General features: G+C 48.7%; 1 protein-coding gene across 8 annotated transcripts in view; it reads right to left on the bottom strand.

Moving 5' to 3' along the window:
• Positions 1-18,043, bottom strand: part of AAK1 (AP2 associated kinase 1) — a 363,094-nt gene that overhangs the window by 209,974 nt on the left and 135,077 nt on the right. For all 8 annotated transcript variants that reach the window (XM_086943487.1, XM_086943480.1, XM_086943481.1 and 5 more), the window contains exons 10-12: positions 2,968-3,047; positions 1,247-1,401; positions 243-580 (exon numbers count right to left, since the gene is read on the bottom strand). In XM_086943487.1, coding sequence (XP_086799613.1) covers positions 243-580; positions 1,247-1,401; positions 2,968-3,047 — 573 coding nt within the window. The remainder of the gene's footprint in view (positions 1-242; positions 581-1,246; positions 1,402-2,967; positions 3,048-18,043) is intronic.

Here is an 18,043-nt window from a genome sequence, read left to right as displayed (position 1 = left end):
ATGAACAAGATACTCTCTCTTCAACTCTATGTTGGAGGGAAATCGGTCACTAGGCCAAATGAGATATTCACAAAGCTACTGACTTTTACTTGCTTTTCAGGCATTTTAGACTTCTATTGTGGATATCCTCAAAACTAAATTTCACTATCCATACCAATGTTTTGTAACTCTAGGAGCATCATTTGAGAACCCTCCAAGCCAAAGTAACATGTAAATGTATGCCAGATTCCCAGCAGACTCACCTGCTGAGCCTGAAGCACCTGCTGCTGATAGTAGGCAGCCTGTTGCTGCTGTTGCAATACTTGCTGTTGCTTGAGGAAGAGTTGTTGCTGCTGCTGTTGTTGTTGCTGCACCAACTGTGGCTGTGTGCACGGCACCTGCGGTTGTGCAGGCGATGTCACTTGCTGCTGGGGTGGTATTGAGTTAGCTGGCACTGTCTGTGCCAGAGTGACTGGTGTTAATGTTACTGCAGTAGCCAAAGTAACAGCTGGGGCCTGCTTCGGCTGAGGTTGAGGTTGTGGTTTCGGTTGGATGACTGCAGAGCCGGGCAATGGTTGAGATGGGGCAGCTGCCACTGGACCTGGGGAACCAAGAGAATACGTTCAAGCTGGGTGGTTTTAGTCACCCACTTCTAAAAGCCTGCCGGCAGAGCAACATAAACAGACCTAACCACCCTCTACCCTAATAATCGCAAACAAAAAATAAAAAAAGTTTGTGTTGCTAAAATAACACTGACAAAACACTTCTGTGTGTGTCTCAAAAGCCGGGTGAAATTACTAAGTAATGAAAGGCAGGCAGGATTATGTGGATTTGTAAGTCATGTGGAATGTGTTATTCCTGTATAGGAAAAGATGAAGATTTTAAAGAGTGACATAATGGGAACACTTAAAGCCAGCTTGACTCAGGCCAAGTCAGGCACATCAAATACACAAGAAGGGATGGATTGCTTGCAAATAGTCTAACCACTGGTAATCGTGTGGGTAGCATTCAAATTCATATTTATTTTGCCCACTGTATCGCCTCATGGGAACAGTCCATCCTAAGTGCTATTCGAGACCGCCAATCTCCCCCCCCCCCCCCACACTTTTCCCCCTCCCAGAACTAAAACAAGCAAACCCAGACTGGTTTCAGTCTGTTTAGGCTTGTCAGTGGGGTTAGATGCAGCATATGTGAATCCTTCTATTTCCCGGTAGGCTCATCTACCTCGATTCATAAACTACCATAGGTCTTTCACCGCACTCCTCACCTGGTGCCACTGCTGTGGGTGCAACTGTGGGCCTCTTCCTAGGTGTCAGGGCTGGCTGAATTGGAAGAATCCCCGAATTTGGTTGCGTCTGTCCAGCTTTAGGTCTCTGCCGGGGAGCGATAGAAGTTTCTGTTGTCGGAATAGGGTCCGTTAACCTGGAAGAGAAAAGCTTAGGGTTTCTACAGGCGCAAGAAGAAAAAATATTTTGCCCCAGCATGACCAGCAATCAGAGCTGCGGGTAACATTTTGGGGGACGTAAGTTTTACATTTACACACCCAAAAATTTGGAGATTATTTAATTTTCTCAAGTCAATATGACTTTAATGACAAACAAAATGATGAATATATTTTCTCTGTGTTTCCCATACTTTGTTTCTCCAGCTTGCCAGTAGTTTTGTGTTTTGTAGGGGGAACATAGGAAAGGAGGCCCACTTTGTGATAACTTTGCTTACTGGTCTTTGGTTTGCCAGTCACCTGGGAGGTAGAGCCTCAAACAGGTACATCACAAGTATCGGTGCTCAAGGGGAGAGCTACCACACTGCTCTCCTCCCGAACTTAACACCAACTTTCTGCTGTACTAGCTTCTACCAGCACAAACCCAACCACCTCTGACATAGCAAAGGGGCCACAACCCTTGCAGATAAAATGGGGATGTGGCACATGTGGTTGATATTAATCCTGTGAAATAAACTATTCCGTGATGGGTGACACTTGGGCCTAGGATAGCATCCAATCTGTGATGGCTAGCAAGTGAGCGTAGGAGGTTATATGAATATGTACTCACCACATGATGGCAGGACAATGGCATGCATAGTTGCAAAAATGTACAGCTTTCGGTCTAAAACTATCTGAGCAAACTTATGTGCTCAAAGTTATTTGTGTCACAATTATTACATATTAAATACAAAGACTTAAGTTTAAAAGATTAACATTTTATTAGGTAGAAAAGTAATTGTTCTAACAAAGAAATTAAACAATCTTAAACTCAAACTAAAAATACAGGGTTGCCAATGGGTGACACCCGCATAACCTCTGCTGCTTGCTTAATTTCAAATCGATTGCTCTCATTTATTACACCTTTATCGAAAAAAAGGTCGTAAACACTAAATGCCCAAACCCTGTTTTTTTAGGGGCCCCTTTCTTAACTGCCGTACCAGTAATGTAAGCAAGTTACTGTCTTAGATTTCTTTTTTAATGATATATATCATTAAAAAAGAAATGAAGGACAATAACTTGCTTACATTACTGGTACGGCAGTTAAGAAAGGGGCACCTGTTGAGTCACTGGTGGCGAAAGCTGGAGGGATGACATTTTGTACCAGCTCTTACACTTCAGATACATGTTGGTAATAGAGGGTAGGCCACTGGTGAAAAATGTCTGCCTGCAGCACATCTTACCTTAGTGGATCTTAACCTTCTGAATTCAGTGAACCCCCCAGTGATTCATTACTAGAATCTGGTGAACCCCAGCCTAAGCAATTTCCATGATTTCACTCAAAACAATACACAAAAATACAAAAACTAGGATAAACTAAGCAACTGGTCAAATATTGAAATACTTTGCTTAAATTATAATCAAATACATAAAAAGTTTCACATTTTCGATTTTGTGTCTTCATTTGTGTATATATTATTTATTTACATTTTTAGGTTTAATGTTATTTAATTTAGTAAAGCAGTCTTCTCTTATCTCGGACAATTTGTTGAGAACCACTGTCTTACCTAGCTTTCGGCTGGATCTTCTTTGCTGCAGCCTCACTGGCCTTCACAGGCTCTGGAAGCTTGGCTGGGATTACAGAATTCTGAAAATGCAACATATTCATTTCAACTGACCAGGTTCAACATACAGCTTTATGAAGAGAAAAATTGGTAAGGCAATATTCTTTGATGCAAACTAATTCCCTCTAGAGCTTGTGAGCTGTCGCACCAAGCACACCTGTTCGTGGTAAACATTGGGAATGTTATATAAAACAGTTCAAATATCATTATGAATATTTAACACTGTAAAAAAGGGAAACATACTATGGAAAGTAGGTCCTTTTTGCAAGAATAATGTTGGCAAATGTTTCTGTCAAAACACCTGAAGACCATGCCCTCCTACTAAAACCATGAACACGAAGAAAGCAGTGGGGGAGACTACCTAGATCTGTACAAAGTTGTAGGAAGCTGGCTTTTTATATAATATATCAATAAGACATATCATGTAAAGAGTCCAGGGGTTCCCTTACGAATGGACAAGGGGCTTGCTATGGCAATCCCAAGGTGCTCTAAGGGACAGTGTGGTCGCGTAGCCTAAAGCTTATCACAGAGGAAAGCAAGACATCTGAAAATATACACAATGACCAATACATAAGACACACAACTCACTAAGGAGATCTACACCAATTTACAAAAATAACATGCATCTTTATATATTTTCAGGCACCACATGCATTTTTATATATTTTCAGGCACCAGAAGCAATTCATTCAGTTAAGTACGTTTTTAAATAGGAATTATTTTCTGTTCAACCCCATCAAAAGCATGCCATTGCGGAGGAAGCTCCAATTTAGGCTACTGAATGCCTTGTTGATTTCCACAAACATGCATCCATCCCATTCTGGCAATCGCGAACCCTCCCAGAGGATCGCCTGCAACCGCATAACGTTAAGAGCTGTGCACTGGCCCGGTATAAGCCCAGGGTGGTCCGTATCAATTAACCCAGTCATACAGGGAAGTAATCGTTCTGCCAGCACTCTGCTAAGGATCTTTTAGCCTACGTTCAGCATCGACAGAGACTGGTAGGCAGTCACGTCGGTAGCTAGTCTTCCCTGGTTTGAGTATCGGAACAATAAGGGCCTCCCGCAGGGTAGACTGCAGCATCATAACTAAGTGCGTGTTGAGTTGATATAATGCCGCCAAGCCGGGGACAAGAAGGTCAAGATAAGTGGCATAGAACTCTGATGGGAGGTCATCTGTCCCAGTTACCTTCCCATGGGCTATGCGTCGGACCTCAGTCTGAATTTCCTCTTCCGTAATATCCTCCCCTCGCTTGGCTACCACCTCTTCGGTAAACCCACCAGACAGCAAATCAGGCAACTATTAATTGATGGTGCAGTCAGGGGTGCCTCCCTAGCGGAGTATAAATTGAGGGTAAAAGTCTGCAAAGGAGCGATTTATTTTCCCCTCTGTATAGAGGCGGGTACCATTCAACATTTCCAACTCCAGGGGTGGCGACCCACTATGAGAGGGGTTGGCAAACCAAGCCAGTAAGGGGCCAGACCCATCTCCTCAGTTTGGGCCTTGACGATAAAGGCTTTGTGGTTGGGACATCAGAGTCATTCTACATATTTTGCTACTCTAAGTTGAGATACTTTTGACCCTTATATACTTAGGAGGGAAGTGCTAGGCAAACCCTCAGCTGCCTCTACAGGCACAAACCTTTCACCTTTTGGCATGCCTGCCAATGGGCTTTAGGTCCTAGTGATAGTCAACTTGCTATGGTGTGCGACCTCACTAGATTTCCTTGATGTGCAGGGGGGAAACCTGCTTTGGAGTTTGTTGCTTGCAGGATAAACACTTGACAAAGCTCACATCCTTCTCTGCAATCGCTTCACTGGAGGATGTAATGAAGTCTTTCGAGATCACCCTCGTGGCAGACCATTGCCTCCACTGACCCAGTGGGCCTCCTGACAAAAGATAGTTATGGTCCCATGACTTCCTCCAACATGTAACTTGCATTATTCATAGCTTTAGTAAGATGAACCAGAAGCAATAATATGCTGTTTGTTGGTTTAAATAACTTTCATGACAAATGTTCTTAAAACATCAGGCTGTGATGAGAAAGTAGAATTGATGTAATGCATTAAAAGCATTCTGACCTCCAACAGAACAGGGAAGGGTTTTCCCTTTCTTGGAACGTTTGTTATTTTCAAGTGAAAGTAAATGTCTATTTTAACAAAATATAATTGTAATTTAGAAAATGTTCATCATACTTTTTTTAATAACAGTGTCTGAAGGGAAAAGAGATGGAAAACAGAAAACAAGTCTTAAACTGAATTTCAGGATTTTTTTATTTTTTGGGAATACTTGCACACAGAGGGCACTTTAGAGGTGCCCCTGTAAACCTACCAGCCTCTGGTGTGTTGGCTGACTGGTCTCGGTCTGCCTGCCTCCCAAGACAGATTTCTGACCTTCTGAAGTGAGGACCTTTGCTCTCAGGAGGTATGAAACAAAGCCTGCACAGGAAGAGGGTGTTCACACCTTTTCCCTCAGGTTGACCTACTTAGTATCATTCCTAGGCCGGCAAGCTTCAAAGAAGCTCCCGCCTTGAAATGGGAATCTGGCTCCCCTCATAGGAGAGGAGGCCGACCTCCCTTTGTCCAGAGCCCTTTGGCACCTGGACAGGCAGGAAATTAGTGAGTCAGGTAGGTGTACCCAACCCCCCAGGCCAGTACCACCCCTAAGGTGGCCTAACCTGAAGTGGGTAAATTTTTCCTGAAGTGGCCATTTTTGTGTTGGCACCCTTGGGGGGTGTGGTGACCTCAAGGGTAAGTAGTCTATTGGCTACTACCCTACACTAGCTAACAACCATAAATTAAGTATTTAGGGGAGCCCCAGGCACCAGGAAATCACATCCTGCCAAACTGAATGACGAAGAATGATGTGAAGAGACTCATTCGGCAAGGACATGGCCCCAACCCTGCCTGCTGAGTTCAACAATCGTGCTAAAAGTCAACTTGTCCTGCAGCTGCTGAGTTCCCAAAGCCCGGAAGATCTGCCAGCAGTTCCTCCAGGAACCAAGACCTCTCGAGAAGTAGTGGACCTGCTTCTCTGCAAACCTGCAGGCATCAAAAGACTTTGTGCCCACAGACACCTGTCTCATGAAGAGTCCCATGCACCCATCACTCCAAGCTCAAGTTGATGTGGGTCAACAATGTCATTGTGGTTCCCCAGCCCTCCAGATACCACCATTGTTTCGCCTCCAACGAACTCTCTGACGCCTGCAGCCTCTGCACGCAGGCCCCCCTCAACCTTAACTGTTCCCAGTAAGGAAAGACCAATGCCTAATTGGGCACCCAACCCACCTCGTCCGTGGAGAAAAGGACCAAAGGTGTCCCAACCTCCCTGATTATCGAGAGACCTGAACCCCCCGTTGGTTCAACCTGACTGGCCTCCCAGTCCAAGCCTGCAGCCTCTTTTTGCCCTAGCGCAGCTAGTAGGCGTCCTGCTGGTGCTGCCTTGGACCTTGCCCACCACTCACCTTCAGTTCTGGAGATAGGTCATGTAAGTTGCAGTACTGTGCCTGAATGTCGCATTGACTTTTTCTACCATATGATAGAATTGCAACATCTAAAAAATTGCCCTGTGGAGGGGAGAATATCACGGAAGAGGAAATTCAGACTGAGGTCCGACGCATGGCCCATGGGAAGGTAACTGGGACAGATGACCTCCCATCAGAGTTCTATGCCACCTATCTTGACCTCCTTGTCCCCGGCTTGGCGGCATTATATCAACTCAACACGCACTTACAGTTATGATGCCACAGTCTACCCTGCGGGAGGCCCTTATTGTTCCGCTGCTCAAACCAGGGAAGGCTGCTACGGACGTGACTGCATACTAGTCTCGGTCAATGCTGAACGTGGGCTAAAAGATCCTTAGTAGAGTGCTGGCACAACGATTACTTCCCTATATGACTGGGTTAATTGATATGTACCAAACTGGGCTTATACCGGGCCAGTGCACGGCTCTTAATGTTATGCGGCTGCAGGCGATCCTAGGGGAGGGTTCACGATTGCCAGAATGGGATGGATGCATGTTTGTGGAAATCAACAAGGCATTCCATAGCCTAGATTGGAGCTTCCTCCGCAATGGCATGCTTTTGATGGGGTTGGGGTACCGTTTCGTGGCCTGGACTTCTTTACTGTAGGCAGACCCCTTAGCAAAGATCCATACTGGTTGCGCAAACTCAGGGCTGTGTAATGTGGGACGTGGCACCCATCAGGGATGGTATCTATCTACTCTGCTTTTGCCCTCGCAGTAGAGCCATTGGCGTGCAAGGCTCGTGCTAGCATTCCCTTTGCCGGCATTCAGGCTTGTAGCGTATCTTATTTTATGATCCTCTATGCAGATGGTATAGTGCTTTACCTACTCGACCTGTGCACAGAGACTGAGAGAGTGGCACATTTCGTCACAGGATATGGGAAGGCCTCTGGCCCCCAGAGTGAACTGGCTAAAGACCAGTCTGTTCCTGATGCATGGAGACAGGGAGGAACCCCAGAAGTAGTAATCATGCAATAGGAGCAGACTGTCCAGTAACTCGGGGTCTGGATCTTTTGAAACCTCATCTATCAGAGGGTGATATATGGACAGCAGTGACGGCTGTGCAGGCAAGTGTGAGGGTTTTGGTAGACTTTGCCCCTCGGTGGCGGGCTGAATCGCCATAGCTAAGATGGTGGTGCTGCCTCACCTTTTATATCGTTTTTTTCTGGTACGCCCACTGGTAATTCAGAGTGCTACATTTCAGGACCTAAACTTCATCATTATTGATCTCATATGGAATAAGGGTCCGCGGCAGGTCGCTATGTCGAAGCTGCAGTGGACAACAACAGATTGCTGGCTGAATGCCCCATATTTTTATTCTTTAATTTGACAGCGCAACTACAGTGGCGTATGGGCTGGCTTCCAAGGACAGAGACCACAGGGATGATGAGATTGTTAGAGCCCCTTACTTTGCAGCAGCTGTGAACCCTTCTACACCATCCGAGGCAGGCAACCTCTGCGGGTTGACAACAAGACGTCCTTGGGGCCTGTGGAATGAAGGTCCTTATTTGGGTGTGGATACGGTCCCCATATTCTCCAAATCTTCCACTGTGGGCACTTGTCACACAACTGCATGGGGAAGAGGAGGGGCGCCTACTGGACTGAGAATAGGTGGTTTGGATAGTGGAAATGTTATACACAGATGGTGTGCTGCAGATTTATGTGCGTATTTTGACCTACTGGCGGGTTAGTTCCTGCTGTAGGGTACCCGAACTGTGACAGTGCACACGGTCTGGGGAGGGGGCGGTGTGGAGCCCTGGCTGCTTCAAAGTAACCGCTTCTTGTGGGACACCTCCAACACACGCCAGCTGGTTTTGGGATTATCCAACTTGATAAGACAAGATGTGTGTTCCCCCCTTACGGTGCTGCTAGACCACTGGGAAACGGACCTAGATATGGAAGGTGGTACAAAGGGGGTGGTAATGGACGGAGCATCTGAACCAATCAAACACTCACATCCAGTCAAAAGATCTGGGTTTAATCCATCACCGTGTTTTAGCCTACTCTGCCACCCCAGTTCAGACATGGCTATATGCAAATCAGTCTGGCCCTGTGCCTCATGGGAACAGTCCAGCCCGAACTGCCAAGCCATGCCTTCCCTGGACCGGAAACAAGCTTCCGAGGACCGGTTTCTGGCATTCCAGCCATCTTCAGCCCAGCTTGCTTGAATCCAGTGGCAAAGTGAGGAAGAGACGCACGTCTGAGCATACCCTGCCACACTTATGGCGGCCAAAAGCGGTACAAAAAGGGGGTGGTAATGGACCCCCTTTTGTACTGCTAGATATAGAAGGTGGCACCTAAGGTTGCCCGGAATGCTCGCTTCAGACTTGTTTATCTTTATGTCCTCCACTGAGCATACCTCGTACCCCTGAAGCTTAGCGTCTATATTTCACTGACCCCTCTTGATTGCCAGTGCTGCCATGAAGATAATGGAGATATTCTCCGCATTCTCCGAGGGGCCTTTGGTTGACCAATTATTGGAAGGTAGTGGTGCACCTTGTGGCGGAGGCCCAGACCCCCACCCCCCAGTTTTGTCTACTGGGCCTTCACCCTCGACCTGCAAAACATGGGCTCACCACCTGGTTCACTGACCTGGCTATATTGCTTGCCAAGCGTAGAATCAAAATGCACTCGAAACATTCTGAGGGTACCTGATTGGAGGGCTGGAGAGTGGACGTATTGAAATGGGCAACATTGGAGGGGGCTACTTTGCTCCTGAAGCGCGTCAGGGTAGGAGACCCATGTAGTTTGCACGCGCATGGGACACCATACTGGCTGACTTACAGGGGGGCGAGTGTGAGAAGGTGGCCTGATATGCAGTGCTCACTATTCTAGTGAACACTATGTATCAGTCCAGCAACCCTTATTGATGATTGGTTGTAAGTCAACCTTATAGACCAGCTATCCTAGTAGCGTGGATACGAGCAGTCTAAGGCTAAAGACTCGAGAGGGCGTGTTAAGCCAGCTGTTATACCACACATATACCCCTTGAATACCCAGTGAAAGGACACCACACAAGTGTTATGAAAATAAACAAGATATTTATTATAAATCACAACAGCCCTGTACTCTTTATGAGGACAGGGTACTAAGCACAAAACAAAACTCTTACGAAAATACTTAAGTTAGCACAGTATATACAAATGCCCGAGGGGCACGGAAAACCATATACTCTGAAAGTGGAATGCGAAATTACTAGCAGGTAAGTACAGTACTAATAGGCTTTGGAATCGCTAGGACTTGACTATAGAATCGTTAGATTACTTCTAGGAGACCCAGGGGACTCGGGTGCAGAGTGTGCACTCTCACGCGGGATGCGGGACAAAGTCTATGGTAGCTAGAAATTGCAAAGTTAGTGTTCTCGGGCGAACCCGACCTGGTAGGAGGAAAACGAAAGTGGATTCTGACCCTTGGATAGTGAGGCTATGCTGGGGCACCGAAATGCCGAAGTTACCTAGCCCAGGGGCTGCAGCTGCATAGGACTCAAAAGACGTTGGGAATCCTCGTTGCCGGACCAGGAGCCTGGAAGAAAGAAGTTGCTGGCAGGCGACCAGTGAGGAAAGTTCGGTGGATCCAAGCCTGGATCGATGGAAGATGACACCTGAAAGCAGAGGGGACCAAGTTCGAGACTACTAGCCAGTAGTCAGTGGGCACCAGGAGGGCACCGGATGGTAGCCACCTCGACAAGGTGAGTGGGTGACGCTGTGATCGCAGATCTCATGGACCAGGAGGCGTTGTCGGCGACCAGGATGGAGGAGCGATCTGTCCCACGATGGATGAAGCTGTCGGCGTCACTGGACCCAGGATTGGACAACAAAGCCTTGGCAAATTCAAGCCCACGCGGTGGACCTAAAATGGCGTCTGGAGTGGACCAGGAGGGTCCGGGGTGCCTCTCTTGAAGAAGGAAGCCAGGGCCAGTCTGGAGCAACCAGACCAGCAGCAGTGATGTCGTCGGGCGTCGTGAAGAAGGCCACAAGCCAGCCGGCTAGTAGCCACACAGCGCTGTGAGCACGCAAAAGCAGAATGGCCCCACGCAGATCGTGGAGATGCTGGAGGGCTGATCTTCGGTGCTGGAGCTGCTCAGGGTTGGGGCTTCTCGGACCCCAAAGCACTCACCAGTGGAAGACTCGGTGGGCTTGTTACAAAGAAGTCGTGCAGTCTTGGCGATCGTCGGTCCCTCGAGGTCTCGTCGCACTCACGGTTCTCAGCTTTGCTGTAGAGGTGAGTAGAGGTCAGAGGTGCCAGGGAAGCCGGGTCTCGTCGAGCTGGGTCGTCGGATTCGTGAAGAAGGACTTGCAGCAGACCGCAGTGTTCTTAGGATGGTGCCCGCTTGATGCAGGGTGACTACTCCTTAGCCACAAGGGAGAATCTTGAAGAAGAAATCTTGATGTCCTTTCGAAAAAAGTCGTGTCTTGATTCCAAAGAGGATCTAATTTGAACAGGGGGCCCGCTCCCATCTTTATACTAAAAAAGGGGGCTGACCCGGTGACTAGGTCCTGCCTATGGGTGGGACTAGGAGGGGGGTGGTTACACCCCTCTGCCATGCCGGACTTCCCCAGGCCAGGGGCTGGTGTGCCCCTGGAACTGGTTCAGACCGGCCTATGCGTAGTGAGCACCGGGGTGCCACTCAGCAGTCACCTTCCTGAAAAGCCCTGCCTACCCAGGATACACAAAACCATGTCTGGGACGGTGCTAGCACCGCCCCTGACAGGAAACCCTTTGTCCAGGCTCCCCTCACTGGAAGGACTCCCAGCTACAGGGGGTCAGACTCGTGTCTGTGGTGGCAGCATCCATTTTGTGGAGCTGAGGCTTTAGTTTAACTTTAACCGGGGTTCACAGTTACATACATGTCGTGTCCCTCTAGAAGGGTGGAATGCTAACCCCGTCGCCAGAATTGGCAAGGGGTTAGTATTCCAATTCGTATGACACCTTACTCGACATGTTTTGATAAAGCAATACCAAAGATAGCATTTAACCGCGAGGATTATAATGCACTTAAGAGTATATGGTATGCGATATCATGGAACAGCTATTAGGACTTGATTCCGCAAGCTGCAGACAGGCTCAGCTCATGCCAGAGCACCATCTCACACGATTCCAAGCACTCTGCCTTCAGGATTGTTAAGGCCTGCCATAGGAGTGACTGATAGGAATCTGTGTGTCCATTTTAGGGTTAGGTATAGGTATTCTACACCTACAGCAAAGGGTGATTACACGACTTTGCCCCAGCTGTCATGCAGCCAGTTGTGTCAAATTTAGGAGGCCAGCCAGGGGTGGCATAATACATGCTGCAGCCCCTGGCAGCCCTGGGTACACCCAGGCCCTGAGTTACAGGGTCTGATAGGGTGGCCCAGTACCAATTGGAAATGTACCTAGGGTACATGGAATCCATTTTAAAGAGAGCAGTAGGCCTGGGGTCCTGATTGGCAGGATCCTAGGTCGACTATGTCCAAAACCAGCTAAAACACAGGGCAAAAAGTTGGGGGCAACCATAGTCAGGAGGTACCTTCCTACAGCGAGAGCAAGAATACAGAGGATCTTTCTGACTAGCTGTTCCACAGGGAGCGGTCTGGCCTTTGTGAGTCCCTACTATGGCAATGCCTTGGTCCTGAGACTTGTACTAATGAACCCCTCAACCAAGAAAGATTGCCCTGGGGTGAGCACAAACTGCGAGGCGCTAGCAGAGAGCTACCTTAGAGCTATATTGTTTTCATGATTCCTTCAGGTGAGTGAATGAATGGGGGGGAGGAGTGCACATCGTGAGATTGGGAGGGTGATATGTTTTTTGGTTTAATGTTCAGAGCTTTTCGATGGAGCTATCGGTGACTACTAATATCAGACCTCACTATTGCCTGGCTCTGCTGCGAATGCTATTGTGTGATGATTCCATGGCTTGTTGATCTGTGCCCTTTTGTTTGTTATAAGGAGTTTAGGGATGTAAGGCGTTTTATGGTTTAAATCTTTTTCTTGATATTATCTATACTACTATAATAAAGGAGAAAGTTTCAGGCTTCGAGGCGGGTAAACTCCGGAACAACTGCGCCAATCTACACACCCGATACACCGTAGAAATCGTCAGGGTGTGTAGATGGGTATAGGCTATATAAAGTTTCAAAATAAACCTTATTAAAAAAATTAATATTAAAAAAAAAAAAGTAGTCCCCCCAAAGTAGAGCCGGCCGCGACGTGCATGCTTGCGGCGTCTGAGCGGCGTCAGAGGAGCTCCGGCCATGGCGCTGGGGAAGGAGCGGTCACGTGAAGAGCAGCACAGAGAGGCGGACGTGGCGCGGGGGAGGAGCGGCGGCGGACAAGCGGTGAGGAGCAGAGCGGCGAGGAGCTGTGACCTCAGGAGGGTAAGCAGGCGGGTGTCGGGCCAGGCGGCAGACGGGGGACGGGGCGGGCGGGGGCACGGGCTGCAGGCGGGGAATGGACAAAAGGCAATGTCGGGGCAAGTGAGGGGTCGGGGAAGGCAGGAGACGGGGACCAGGATGGACTCAGGCCACGCGAGGGTCGGGCCAGGTGGCAGGCGGGGGACGGGGCGGGCGGGGGCACAGGCTGCTGGGCAATGTCGGGGCAGGGGGAAGCCTGAAAGCTCCCGGATAAGGTCGGGATGGGCTGCTAGTATAGTATAACAACAATACAGCATAAGCCACCTACAACACTTGGTCGGTGGTAATTGCAAATAGGAAGAACAGAAATTATAGTCAGACAGTTATAGAGGAGGGAGGGTTGTGGGTGGAGGAGAAGAGGGCGCGCTCCCTTCTAGTGCGAAGGTGCTCTGCGCTGGTGATTGTTGTCTAGTGTTGTGCAGTGTGTTTGGTGGCTGTCAGTTGCAAGATCCGCAGGTATTGGGTACAGGATAACTCATGAAACTTGTCCAATAAGTACTGTAAGCATGGCTGCCACATCTTATCGACCTGGGGGAGGTGTTGTGTGGCTACCGCAGTCAGCTTCTCCGTTCCCAGTATTTCCCATATTTTATGTAGCCAGTCTTGGTTAGTGGGTATCTTGTTCATCCCCTCCGATCTAGCTAGAAGAAGTTGCTTCGCTGCCTCAATGTAAGAGTGATTGCCTCTAAGCAATTTCAGTGCGTAGGTGAGTGAGTTAGGCAGTCCCAGTAGTATGGAGCTTGGGAATTTAGGTATTTGTGTGTTGAACATTGTGTTGACGGCATCCAAGACACCCCACTAAAATGATTCTAACCTGTGGCACTGCCATAAAAGGTGTTTGAGTGTGCCTTGTTGGTCGCATTGCCTCCAGCACTGCCTATCCCCCCTGGGGTCCCGGCACAGAAGAGATGCTAAACTACCCGAGGTGCTACTGGCATGGGGAGAGATGATGCAGGAGATAGTGGGACAGTCCTCCCAAATCACCATAGACAGCGCAGAGGAGGCGTCCTCCGTAGGGGGAGGGGGCAGGACAGGGGAGGGAGACCCAGGATGACCACATTTGAACACTTCAACATTTGAACCTAGTTACATAGACCCGGTAGCGGGGGAAGGGCACTGAGGGGGGGATGTTGGAGAGAGGGGGGGATGTTGGGGAGAGGGGGAAAGGGGGAATGGGGGAAAGGGGGGATGGGAGTTTAACACAGTTGGGTTTGCGTATGCATTTACAGAGACGAACCAAAGAGGATGTTGAAGATAGTGGACTATCACGGTTGCGGACTCATGCACTATGGTCAACATGTATTTTCATTGTGATGAACACCACCTCGGCTGAGGTGGGCGCACTGTATACTTGTTGCTTTGGATGCGATCTGCAGATTCGGAGAGAACCTAATAAAGAAATTTATAAAATAAAAAATAAAATCCCCCCTGGGGTTCCATGTGGCTACTCTAGCTGGAGTGAGATACCAGTAGTGTCCTATTTTGAGGAGTATTTATTCACTGGTGGTGTTGAGGGCGATGTTCGTGCTCAATGCAAAAGGTCATTCCACTCTATCTGAAAAGGGGGCGCTCGCACTCTCTCTCATCTAGCTCTTGCAGGAGAGGGTGGAGGGTGCGTGGGCTGTGATAGAAATGTGTGGATGTTGGAGAGCAAATTCTTATCTGTGGGCCTGTGAGGAACCACTTCTCAAAGGGCTGTAGGTGTCTATCAGCATGCAGTTGAATCCACGGATGGGTCGCCCAGTGCGCCACTGCCAGATATTGCTATCTCACTGTATCTGGGAGAGGATAGCAAATTTGTAGAGTGGCGAATTCCATGAGTCCATCTGCGTCAAAGAGGTCACCCACCCGCTTGCCACTGGCCTCCTGCCACACCTTAAATCCCGATCCCATGGCTGCCGGGGGGGGAAGTCCGGGTTTCCTATCAGCAGTGTCTGTGGGGATATTGGGGTGGAGAGGTCATATTTCCACTGTAACCTGCCGCTCTCATCACTGGGGAGATATACACACCCACTGGCCTATGAGGTTTGGGTAGCCAAGGTATTTTCCAAATGTGTGTACCCGCAATGACTTGGTCTATGAAACACCAGTGTTTTTCCGTGAGTGTGAGGGACCGCTCTACCATATATCGCAGCTGGGCTGCCTGGTAATACTTACTGATGTTTAGGACCCCCAGACCTCCCACAGCCAGTGTGGGAAAGGCCCGTCCTATGGACATTCTTGCCAGTTTACCGTTGCAGATAAAATCATGAATCAGAGCCTGGAGTATATCTAGTACCCATGATGGAGGCTGGAGCAGGAGAGTTTGCATTACGTAGAGTAGCTTAGGGAGCAGGTTCATTTTGACAGCTGCCATCCGTCTCAACCATGAAAGGCCCTGGGACTTTCACTTGGTGAGGTCCAATCTGGTCATGGCGAGTAGGTGCCCGCAATTAAGCTCCGTGGTGGCCTTGAGCATGGAATATATCTGTAAACCCAAGTATGGGACCCCATCCTCTGCCCACTGAAATGGAAATTGGTTACGAAGCTGGGATCTTTCAGCCTCCTGGAAAGTCAGGTCCAGGATCAAAGATCTCTGTGGTTTAATTTTGAAGCCGGACACCCTCCCAAATTCAGATAGATCTGTCAAGACGGCTTCCAGAGAGTTAGATGTGTCAGTGAGGGTCATAAGCACATGGTCTGCGTATAACAGGATCTTGTGCTCCTTCCCTCCCTCCCATCTGGATCCAGGTCACCTTTGCATTGGCCCTTATTTTTTCTACCAGAGGCTCCATGTAGAGCGCAAAGAGGATAGGAGACAAGGGTCAGCCTTGTCCGGTCCCTCGCCTTTAAAAAAAAAAAAAAAAAAGGGTGACTGCACACTATTAACAGATATACTTGCCTGGGGGGCTGCATAACAGGATTGCACCCAGCTGTGGAAATGGCCCATGTGTTCCATCACCCGATATAGATAGGGCCAGGGCACGCGATCGAAGACTTTTCCCTGTGTCGATCGTCAGAACAAGAGCTTGGATCCAAGAGCACTGTGTTTTGTCCAATAAGTGACAAAGCCTCTTCGTGTTGTCGCTTCATCCTCACTCCGGGATGTTCCAGGCCTTGTCGGGATTGACCAGATCCTGCAAGTAGCGTGCCAACTTATGTGCCAGTATACTAGTGAAAATGTTCGGATTCACGTTTAACAGGGAGTTCAAGGAGTAGGAGGTGCAGCTTTTGGGGTCCTTGCCTTGCTTGGGAAGCAGTTTGATGGAAGCCAGTCGCATTGAGTCTGGAACTGCTCCTCGTTATCAATGGAGTTGAATAAGCGCATGAGAATCGGGGCCAGATGAAGGACGAATGTTTTGTAAAATGCCCCTCCATAGCCGCCAGGGCCTGGCGCTTTGTGTGATTGCAGCTTATGTATCGCAGTGAGCACCTCCTGTATTGTGATGTCCTTTTCCAGGGCAGTGTACATGAGTGTCCCTACATCTGAGGGGTAGACCTGGGTCAGGTTGGTCACAATGTCATCATTCTGTAAGGGTGTGGCAGTGTAAAGAGCCCTATAAAAAGCACCAAAGGTGTTCACAATACCCTCATCTGTATTGCAGATGGAGCCACTCCTCGTATCTTGGATATCTGCTGATCCATGACCTGCGCCCGGAGGCATTGTGCTAGCATATGTCCCGCCTTATTGCCTCCAGCAAAGTATTTCTGGCACAGTAGTAACGCGTACTCTGCCCTTCCCCGGTCTATGGCGCGCAATTGTTTTCGGAGCCGTCAGTTGACGGCGGACTGCCAAAGCCCCTGGCTGTGCATTTGCAGTCTTCAACTACTTAATTTGAGCTTTTAGGCTGCTCCCTGTTATAGCCTGTCGCTATTCCAACGATGTGACCCCCGAAAGACCTCCTTTAAGGTCTCCCACAATGTGGCTATATCCGTCTTGGGATTATCACTGAACTCCAGGAAGGAGGTCAATGCTCCTAGGGTGGCCGTTCGTAATTATCGTATGTGAGAAGTTTTGTATTAAAGGTGCCAGCGATGAGGTATTGTCGACTGCGTGCTAGGGCAGAAACTCAAACTAATGGGGGAGTGGTCAGAGAGAGCGGCAACACCTATGTCTGTGGCTATTTTGTCCCTTGTTATCCCAGAGGTTGTGAGTAAGTAATCAATGCATGTATATGTTTGCTGGGCCGCTGAGACAAATGTGTAGTGTACTTCTGTGGTGTGTATGTGGTGCCAAATGTCGGTTAGCCCTGCTTCGTCCAGCCAACCCCTAGTGCCTGGAGTGAGTCCCCTGTCTTGTCTGGCTCTGAAGATAGATCTGTCTCTCAGCACATCCATTACCACATTAAAGTTGCCCCCTACCACTATCTCCCTGTCTGGGGTGGAAATCAAGCACCCCAGAAGGTCCATAAAGAAGGTTTCCTGCTAGTCATTGGGGGCATAAACAGTGGCAATCGTGTACTGGGTGCCCTGTATTTGTACATGCAGCGCTAACAGTCAGCCTAGGAGATCCATAAAACCCCCCTCCACCTTCCCAGCAAAGTGTATGGCAAACAAGATGGCCACCCTAGCTTTCTTGGTGAGCCCAAACGAAAAATACTGTTGGTCAAACCAGCGAGAGCATAACCGTCACCAGTATTTTTTAAACAAATGGGTTTCACGCAGCATGCAAACATAACATTTTGCATCCTTCAGGAATGAGGGAACTGCTAGCCGCTTCGCAGGGGAGTTAAGACCTCGGACATTGAGGCCAAGTAGAGATACCGTGACAGCGCCTATGCCCAACATAATCCACTCAGCCAGGCGCCATGATGTTCCACCCCCCCCCCCCCCCCCCTAACGCCCCCCCTCCCCCCTCAGTAAAAGAACTGGGCTGGGAAACAAAGAAAGAGAAAGGAATGGAAATGAGAGGGCAAAGAATAATACGATTGAATCAAAGAATCAAACAACATATCCCACCAGGGAGATATTGAAGCATCTAGTTTGGGGTCCATATTACAGGCAGGTGCTGGGGTTGAGCTGAGCATCTCGATGAAGCTCTGCCGGTGAGAACCATCCTGCCAAGGTGTTTAGGTGTAGATTCAAATTGCCCCTGCAGCAGCCATCCAGGAATTTGACAAGAAGACCAG

This window comes from Lissotriton vulgaris, chromosome 11, assembly GCF_964263255.1.
Source record: "Lissotriton vulgaris chromosome 11, aLisVul1.2, whole genome shotgun sequence".
Classification (NCBI taxonomy): domain Eukaryota; kingdom Metazoa; phylum Chordata; class Amphibia; order Caudata; family Salamandridae; genus Lissotriton; species Lissotriton vulgaris.
Note: the sequence above shows the minus strand (reverse complement) of the source record. Positions and strands in the feature narration are given on the sequence as shown.